At 37.2% G+C, this 10,376-nt stretch overlaps 1 protein-coding gene across 1 annotated transcript; it reads right to left on the reverse strand.

The window, feature by feature from the left end:
* Positions 1 to 3,696: 3,696 nt before the first annotated feature.
* On the reverse strand, positions 3,697 to 7,491 carry LOC306855615 (uncharacterized protein; the record flags this gene model as incomplete). Its single annotated transcript, XM_079394386.1, has 3 exons — positions 3,697 to 3,969; positions 6,559 to 6,948; positions 7,315 to 7,491. 2 exons carry the CDS (start codon positions 7,489 to 7,491, stop codon positions 6,562 to 6,564), a joined length of 564 nt encoding a protein of 187 aa, XP_079250512.1. The 3' UTR covers positions 3,697 to 3,969; positions 6,559 to 6,561.
* Between the last annotated feature and the right edge of the window lie 2,885 nt (positions 7,492 to 10,376).

Here is a 10,376-nt window from a genome sequence, read left to right on the forward strand (position 1 = left end):
TTGTCTCCTCTTTATTGATCCTTCTCTCTTTAACTCTCTCAGTCTCATTTCCGTAGCTCCTCAAGGGCAGGTCCTTCAAGTCATCATGGATGCCAGACATGGACTATTGACCGTATCTACAGTATCTTAGGGTTTCCATTCATTTTATATACGCTGCCACCTGTTACATGCACCAGGGTTTTGCATCATTTTGATTTGAGAATGTCTTTTAAATACCAATTCAGTTCCTGAATTTGGATTGGGATACCAAACAAGATGTTGAATTAGAATTTAAATTTTAATGTTAGAAAGTAAAAATCAATTCATTGACATTCAGAGAAACTGTCATTTAAAACATTCAAATTATATGTTGACAGAAAAATATGTGACAGAAAAATATGTTTTAAGTTTCCACAAAAATATTGGGCAGTTTTCAACACAAATGATAATAATACATTTTCTTGAGCACCAAATTAGCATATTAGAATAATTTCTGAAGGATTATGTGGCACTGACGATTGGAGTAATGGATGCTGAAAATTAGGATTTGCAATCACTGGAAAATTACAATTCGAAATATATTACAATAGAAAACAGTTTTTATCAGTTATTTCACAATATTTCTGTTTTGACTGTATTTTGACTAAATTAAAGGGATAGTTCACCTAAAAATGAAAATTACCCCAGGATTTACTCACCCTCCTAGGTTCATTTGACCTTCTTTTTTCAGACGAATGTAATCTGATTTATATTAAAAACTGTCCTGGTTCTTCAAAGCTTTATAATGGCATTGAATGGTGGTCGAGAATTTGAAGTAAATTAAAGTGTATCCATCTATCATAAAAAGTGCTCCACACGGCTCTGGGGGTTAATAAAGTCCTTCTGAAGCAAAGCAATGCATTTGTGCAAAAAATCATATTTAAAACTTTATAAACCATAATCTCTAGTTTCCGCTAACTGTCACACAAATGCATTGATTCACATTATAAAGCTTGGAAGAGGCAGGAATTTTTTTAATATTACTCAGATTGTGTTCATCTGAAAAGAAAGTCATAAAAAGCTAATATGATTTGAGGGTGAGTAAATCATGGGGTCATTTTCATTTTTGGTGAACTATCCCTTTAAGACAACCCTATAAGTGATATTTTTTTTTTTAAATTACTGAACCCACATTTTTGATAGATAGATAGATAGATAGATAGATAGATAGATAGATAGATGATTAGATAGATAGATAGATAGATAGATAGATAGATAGATAGATAGATAGATAGATAGATAGATAGATAGATAGATAGATAGATAGATAGATAGATAGATAGATAGATAGATAGATAGATAGATAGATAGATAGATGGATGGATGGATAGATTGCTGTTCCTGTCATTATATTCACAGCTTTCTGTGGTCTGTAGCCAGTTTTATGAAAATTCACACTCATTATTTAAAATGGAGCTAATTATTTAGTTGTGAATTTTGCACAACCCAGACACGCACAAGTATCATGCGATTAGATCTGTGCCGTAAAACACAGCACCACCTGAAACAAACACAACTGATCTTATTACTGTAAATTCACATAATGAAAAATGTGCTACTGCGTTCTTGCCTATTTGACATCCAGTTAAGATGACAGATGGGCTGTGATTTATTTATAAGTATTTACCACACTAAATCAAGAGGCGCGATTTGCGGCATAATTGCGCGGGCACTAATAAACTGATATGAACTGCTGAATAATGAGTCGGAAGGCCCCGGGCTCCTCTGCTGCACTATCGCCGCGGTGCATTTAGATAAGACCACACCGAGCTGATGACCCAAATCTAAACCCAGCACAAGAGCCTGTTCACTGGCATCCTGCCTCGCTCTGAGAGCAGAAGTGGTTAAATGCAGGCTCTTATGTGTTTTAATCTCCCAATTGTGTTGAGTTAATTCACAGCCAACCCTGGGGAAACGCTAGTGACTGCACAAAGAAAAATTGGCCGCTTTTCAAAATCTGTGTTGTGGCTTGCGTGTGTCTGAGAGATGCAACTCAGAAAGACGAAGTGTGTGTTTGAGAGAGACTGAGAGTGAGAAAGAGAATGCTTATGTTAAAAATAAAGAGGGCACAATAGGGACAAAGAGGCAGAAAGCCTGTTACGGTGACGCTTACGTGATCAGTCACCCCCCTAAAGCAATCGCCATATCAGGCCAGTCAATCTTCACCTGCTCTCTTACCATTTCATACTTCACTCACACGGTAATGACATGATTACATTCCAAGGTCCCCATCATGCAGTCCTTCTGTTAGTGTGGCTATTCCTGAAACCACACATTATGGAGAGAAACAGATAGGGGGAGAGAGTGAGACAGATAGGCTAGTCTATGTCCCATGTCCTTGTCACTCTGCATTAATATGTCTCCCATGCAGCTGTGCTCTCTGGGCTCGAAGAGGCTTCAAGGTCTCCATGTCCACACGTTCCAGGTTTTAAACCCCTGCGATCGTTTAACACGAGTTACAGTGACAATGCGGCTATTCTGACACACTATCATTACCTTCGCCAGCCTCAGAAAACTCACGCACGCGCGCACACACTCGCACGCTCTGCTTAACCACATCCACAAAATCCTCAACCATTTGCATGTTTTCCTTTGATGGAGCCTCTCATGCATAATGGCTCTCCAAGTTCAAAGTAGTGCATGAGAAGCGAAAGAATGCAATAAACGGCTTTATACAGGAGTAAAGGAAAGTTCTACAATAATAATAATTGCAAATCATTCAATGATGCCACAGCTCAATACAGATGAGGAAGGACGGTTGGGGAATGAAGCCAGTCTAGACGCTTTTCCTAAGTGGGTAAGGTAAGCGGCCAAAGCCAAGGCACAGTTTGGAGAGGTTGGGTTTCCCTCTGCTGTTGTAAGATAGAGAGCCCCCCTCCCCAGTCATTTCGAGGCACTTGTTGGAATGCTCAAAAGCTCACAGGCGTTTTCAGAAATGAGACAGGAATGTTAAATGAAAAGCATTCACTTTTTGCTTGGAAAAGGCCTCTTTAACTTTAGTCATGCCATTTGCCTTGACAGATTGGATTGCTATCTGATCAGGAATGCACTTTTGAATGGAAAGTTTTTAAAAGCTTTGATACCTATCTAACAGTTTTAATTATTTTACAACAATTATCACTTTATTCTATTCAATATTATTAATTCATAATTGTCAGTATATTTTTGGGGAGTCACACTACATGACATGTAACTGCTTATTTTGTATTTTTTATTAGAATTTTTATTATTTTATATTCAAGTATTTCACTTTATAATTTTTTTTTATTCTTACAATTTTTATTGTAAATTGTACAATAATTTTTAGCATTTTCATTTTTTACAACAATTATCATTGTAATTATTGATATTTTATTAATTAAATTTAAAGTTATGTAATTTGGTGTTTATTATTAATGCTAATTTAAATATAACTGCTTGTAAGATAATAAAAATAAAAAAGTATAATACTTGAATATATACAGTATATATATATATATATATATATATATATATATATATATATATATATACACACACACAAACACACACACACATATTTTTTCAAGTATTTTACTTTTTTATTAATTCATTTTTGAATTTTTTAAATTTTTTTACCTTACAAGAATTTTTATTTTTTAATTATTATAATAAAAAGGTAAAAAAAAAAAGTTCAAATTTTGTCATATTTTTTTTTTTAATTCAATTTAATTCAAGTTTATTTATATAGCGCTTTTTACGATACAAATCTTTGCAAAGCAGCTCTACAGGAAATTAAGTTTCCGCAATATATTTATATACTGTATTGCAGAACCTTAATATGTTTAACTTATGCCAAAATTTGGTAATTTTTTGTTGTCTGAGCGTTGGCATCCTCCAAAGTCCTCTGAGGGGTTGGCATTATCTTTTCTCAGGTGTTCGGTCATCTCAGATCATTTAAGGGTTGGATCCAGACTGAAGCTTCTGTCATTCCTAGTTACCATGGGATGTTAATCCCGTGACAGAAACAGAGAAACAAATAGAGACATAATTAGCGTAGCTGCTGTTCCATCTAAGCAAAAATTATTTGTTCAACCCAAGCTAAAGAATAATAATAAATGACATTTGATCAGATATAACTGCAGTACAAGAATATAAGATGCATTATGTGAATGATTGGCTAAAGAGATGTGTCTTTAATCTAGATTTAAACATAGAGAGTGTGTCTGAACCCCGAACGTTATCAGGAAGGCTATTCCAGAGTTTGGGAGCCAAATGTAAAAAAGCTCTACCTCCTTTAGTGGACTTTGCTATCCTAGGAACTACCAAAAGTCCAGAGTTTTGCGACCTTAGGGAACGGGTTGGATTGTAGCGTGGTAGAAGACGAGTTAGGTACGCAGGTGCTAAACCATTTAGGGCCTTGTAGGCAAGTAATAATATTTAGTAAATGATACAGAACTTAATAGGTAGCCAGTGCAGAGACTGTAAAATTGGGGTAATATGATCATATTTTCTTGACCTGGTAAGAACTCTAGCTGCTGCATTTTGGACTATCTGTAGCTTGTTTATTGAAGATGCAGGACAACCACCTAGCAGTGCATTACAATAGTCCAGTCTAGAGGTCATGAATGCATGAACTAGCTTTTCTGCATCAGAAACAGGTGGCATGTTTCGAAGCTTGGCAATGTTTCTAAGATGGAAGAATGCTGTTTTTGTAACATGGGAAATATGATTTTCAAAAGACATGTTGCTGTCTAATATAACACCTAGATTTTTTACTTTAGAGGACGTGACAGTACATCCGTCTAGTTGCAAATTGTAATCCAAGAGATTCTGTGTACTGTTTTCTGGTCCAATAAGTAATATCTCTTTCTTATCTGAATTTAATAGGAGGAAATTATTTTTTGCAAGAAGGAGCACAATTGAGCAGACACAACTTTTTCTAAAATTTTAGACATAAACGGAAGATTTGAAATGGGTCTGTAATTTGCCAGTTCATTAAAATCTAGTTGTGGTTCTTAATAAGAGGCTTAATAAACGCCAGCTTGAATGGTTTTGGGACGTTAATAATTTTGAGAAGCGGTTCTTCTGCTACAGGTAACAACTCTTTCAGTAGTTTAGTGGGTACAGGATCTAATAAACATGTTGGTTTAGATGCACTGATAAGTTTATTTAGCTCTTCCTGTCCTATAGTTGTAAAGCACTGCAGTTTTTCTTTGGGTGCGATGAATGAAGCTGAAATACTAGACGCAGTAGAATCTACATTTGATATTGTATTTCTGATGTTATCTATTTTATCAGTAAAGAAATTCATAAAGTTGTTACTATTAAACTGTGAGGGAATATTTAGATCGGTGGCGTCTGTTTATTTGTTAATCTAGCCACTGTGCTAAATAAAATCCTTGGATTGTTTTGGTTATTATCTACGAGTTTGCGGATATGCTCTGCCCTGGCAGCTTTTAGAGCCTGTCTATAGCTGGACATACTGTTTTTCCACGCAATTCTAAAAACGTCCAAGTTAGTTTTTCTCCATTTGCGCTCAAGATTACTAGTTTCTTTCTTGAGAGAATGGATATAACTGTACCATGGCACAGTATGTTTTTCTCTAACCTTTTTCAATTTGAGGGGGGCAACAACTGATAGTGCCCATGTTGCTAGTCATTTCGTCTAGTTCATGTGTATTTATGGGTACACAGAGCAGCTGAGATAAATCAGGCAGGTTATTTGTGAATCTGTTTTTTGAAATGATCAATAATATCATCACTTTGAGGTACGATATCTATATCCGTAAGATCAATTCCATGCGATACAATTAAATCTAGCGTACGATTAAAACGATGAGTGGGCCCAGTGACGTTTTGCTTGACTCCAAAAGAGTTTATTAGGTCAGTAAACGCAAGTCCTAACGCATCATTTGTATTATCAACGTGAATGTTAAAATCTCCGACAATTAGCACTTTATCAACATTAACTAATAGATCTGAGAGGAAATCTGCAAATTCTTTTAGGAAATCTGTATATGGCCCTGGCGGTATATACACAGTAGCCAGAGCAAGAGATAGGAGAGATTTCTTTTGCATATCTAACAGTGTAACATTAAGCAGAAGTATTTCGAATGAGTTAAACCTCCTGTATCCTGTTTTCTGAGTAACACTATATATCACTATATATTGTTGCCACACCGCCGCCACGACCAGTCTGACGGGGCTCATGTTTATAACAGTAGCTTGGTGGAGTAGACTCATTTAGACCAAAATATTCATTTGGTTTCAGTCAGGTTTCAGTCAGGCAGAGTACATCAAAATTATTATCTGTGATCATTTCATTTACAATAACTGTTTTGGGTGCGAGTGATCTAATATTTAGGAGCCCAAGCTTTAAAAATTGGTTTTGTTCATTTATTTTGCGTTTTTCTGGTTTAATCATGATCAGATTTTTTCTAGATCCTGCATTAAATTTATATTTTGACCTCACTATTCGGGGAACAGACACAGTCTGTATAGATTGGACAACGCAAGTACTTCTATCATTTAAGTGGGTAGAACAAAAGTCATCATAGCAATTATTTGAGAATTGGCTTACTAGTCAGATGGAGTGTACCATCCTGGAGATGTTGTCCGACAGGAGTTCCGCTCCGAATCTGCTGGGGTGCAGGCCATCAGCACGGAAAAGCCTAGGACGCTCCCAGAAAATATTACAATTATTAACAAAGAGCAGTTTCTGTTCTTTACACCATGACAATAACCATTTGTTAAAAGCAAACAGTCTACTGAACCTTTCGCTTCCTTGTCGATACGTGTGAAGCAGTCCTGACACGATGATCATCGTCGCGGGCGATGTGCTGCATACTGTCTCGATCAGGCTCCTGAAGTCCCTCTTCAGTGTCTCCGTCTGCCGCAGCTTGGTGTCATTAACCCCCTCGTGCAGCACGACAGCACCAATGCTCTCATCGCCATTCAGGATCGCGGGTATCTGTGCAGAAACATCGAGAACACGAGCATCAGGGAAACAGTGAGTGTGCACTTTACCTTCAGCTAACGTAGCACGGACGTGCCGGACGATGGAGTCTCCGACGATCACAGCGTTGCGTTCCATCTCACGGAGGGGAGCGAAGCAGTTCCGGGTGGAGATCTCGAAGACCGGAGGCGGCGGAGGGGGAGAGGTCGTCGCCCGGGGCTTGGCTCGCGTCTTCCGCTAATGGTACACCCAGGGTCCGTGGCGTCCCGGCACCGGAGTGAAGGACATCTGGGAAGATCGCGTCCTGGGTGCACAGGGTCTGTGCAGAGAAACACACGGAGTAGAGGTGGTGGGAGTGTTAGCAGCGGGCTGTATACTTACCCCGGACTTGTGCGCATCAGCCCGGGATGTTTCCAGCGCGGCTCTCCGCTCTCTCAGCTGGGCCTGCTTCTCCACCAGGTCGCGGATCTGCTTCTCCACGGCTTCCAGCTCCAGCTGCACCGAATGCAGCTCGAACGTGTCCTCACCTGCACTCAAAGGTAGACACAAATCCGCCATTTAAGCAAGTAACAGTGAAACAATGGTAATGTGTGTGAATAGAGTATTAGCAATTTAAGCGAGATTAGCGGCAGCCACGCTGCCGATGCTAACGGGCTATAAGCTAATAGCAGACTCGAGAAATAAAAATAAAACTAGTGATAAGAAGGCGCTCTGATTGGTTTTGTTTTAGAATGCTATAGTGAATATATTCACACGTTATAGAAACGAAAATGATAGTGTATAAAATAGTCTTGACGGAGCTCAAACTCAAAACATGCAGTCACAAATCAGCGCATACGCACTGTCCCATGTATGTTATAAATTTTTTGATTTATTGACCTTGACACACAGCCCTGTCTACGATATAATTTCCTGTTTTATGCCCCCCCCCCCCCCTTGTTGGTCACACCACATGACTTTAATTCAGCAGACAAAGTATTTTTTTTTTTTTTATCAAACATTGAGAAGCTGTGAAACAGTTTTGTTAAAATCTTGGCTCAGCAGACAACTGAGGTCCAAGCTTTGTGCTTAAGGTTATTAGCTGAGGGTAATACATGGGGGAATTACCAGAGATACCATTAATCATGCTAGCTGTTGTTTGAATATTTGGCTCATTACACAAAGCTTGAAAATGTAAAGTCATCTGTTAAACATTAATGCATTTAAAGATTATACACACCTAATATTGTATGACTTGAGGATGAAATAACAGCAAAAAAGAAAACATTGGAAATGTTTAACTTATAAATCAGCCCGCAGCATTAGCTAATGTATAATCAAGTACATGAATCTATACGCGTTGGCATTTAAAAATTCCTTTGAAGCAAAGATCATTACGCATTTTACCTCTTTGTAATTAAATTCTGTGGTAAAATTATATGGTAAACAATCTGTGCTCAGTGTCTCACTTGACCCCCAGAACATTTATTTACTTTACTTACTTTACTTTTGTCATTTAGCAGACGCTTTTGTCCAAAGCGACTTACAAATAAGAAAAAGTAACTAAAACTAAAAAGTTACAACTCTATAAATACTATCTACCCACATATTTAAGAAAATAAAGAAATTAAATAAAATTAACACATGCATATAACAACAACATTACAATAATAAACATATCAATGAAAAAATTAAATAAAAAGCTACTACTATCCCTTGCCGGTGTCCCTGCCCGGTGGAGTCGCACGGTAGAGTCGATGGTCTTTACACTCTTTGGTCTTCACACTAAGAGGGCTTCACACGACGACTGCCGCGACCGCTGCCGCGGTATAATAACCTTTATTTTACCAATCTAACAAATGATCATTTCAATTCAGCTGGACCCACTTTCCTGTTTATCAACTACAAATGGCCAAGCAAGTGCACACACTGACAAGATACACGATACAGTACGAGACCAAACGCGATTTCCCTAGTGACACACTCATACTTACAATATTTAATGACAACAGAAATTAACACTGGTTCTCAATGAAACACTGCTAAAGCTTACGTCAGTCTATTACTCACAGTTGTAATATGGTTTGGTTACCTTAAATTGACCTTACCTTAAATTTAACTCAGTGTCTACATACGTGTTCTTCTATACCAAATAGTATGTAAAAAGCCTTAGGCTATGTCAATCGAGTACGATGCCTGAATACATGGTTCCCAATAAATAGCATGCGAACAAAAAACCCAGATTACCTACTGTATCTGCTGAGATACTTAAGTGTGTAAACAATGAACATTTTGCTATCCCATGAGGCTATGAGAGCTGAGGAGCTGTAAGATTTGAAACCAGGTGGCTCATTTCAAGAGCAAGTGCTATATAGCAAGAATTATGTTCCTGGTTACATTTTTTTTAACACACACACACACACACACACACACACACACACACACACACACACACACACACACACATATAAAAAACAAAAACAAAAAACACCAGAGTGCATTTGCGGTTGTTGTTACGGCATCAAAGAACATGGTCGTAGAACAATGCCAAAAGGCAGATGTTGTATATCCAGGAATTCATTTATATACACACCTGCATGTCTAAAGAAGGTGCTTCATCAACTGTCATGAAGCAAGTCCTTTACTGAATTCAGTACATTATGAAAGTACAGAAATATGTAAGCTTCTTTATAAAAAGCTCTAAACACCCTAGAGGCTCATAATGTTCATAACTGCAGGTTAATTACAATATATCAAATAAAACAAGTTATACAATTTACATTCAGCCTTTCAGTATTGCAAAATATGATGCACTGCCTCGAAAATGCAAATTGCCTTGAAAGCTATAAATAATGATAATAATAATAATAATATACACATTAAATATTGCCTTGAGCTGAAATTAATTTATCTTTGTGGTAAAGAAGAGACAAAATAGTTGACAGCTGTAGGCCTAATACAATGCTGCCATGGACAACGATGATTTATAAATATTTGACTTAAAATCCGCGACCAATCAAAATGAAGTAGGCTATTCCATGTAATAAAGTACAGGAATTTGTCAACTAAACACCCTAGAGGTTCTTAATGTAACTGCATAGTGATGTTCATTCAACCAGGAAAATGTATACACAAACAAACAAACAAATACATTACTGTTTTGTCATGGACGAAGTTTATTTGATTTTTTTTTATTTGACTTGAAACCTCAGAATGACCAATCAGAATCAAGTCGCTAAGCTATTTCATAGAGCAGCAGTGCAATAAAAGTGTTTAAATGGATCATTAAACCAAATAATGTAAACGATAAATAAATTCATACAAAAACTAAGACTTTACTTTGATTATTATTTATAATATTTAATGAGCAATAAGAAACGTTCTTGAAATTCCAGAGGATGTTTAAAGTAAATATTTTAGCGTTTCGGCAGACCTTAAAGATTGGGAACCCCTGGTTTAAACGG

The sequence above is a fragment of the Barbus barbus genome (genome assembly GCF_936440315.1).
Source record: "Barbus barbus genome assembly, chromosome: 36".
In the NCBI taxonomy this organism is placed as follows: Eukaryota; Metazoa; Chordata; class Actinopteri; order Cypriniformes; family Cyprinidae; genus Barbus; species Barbus barbus.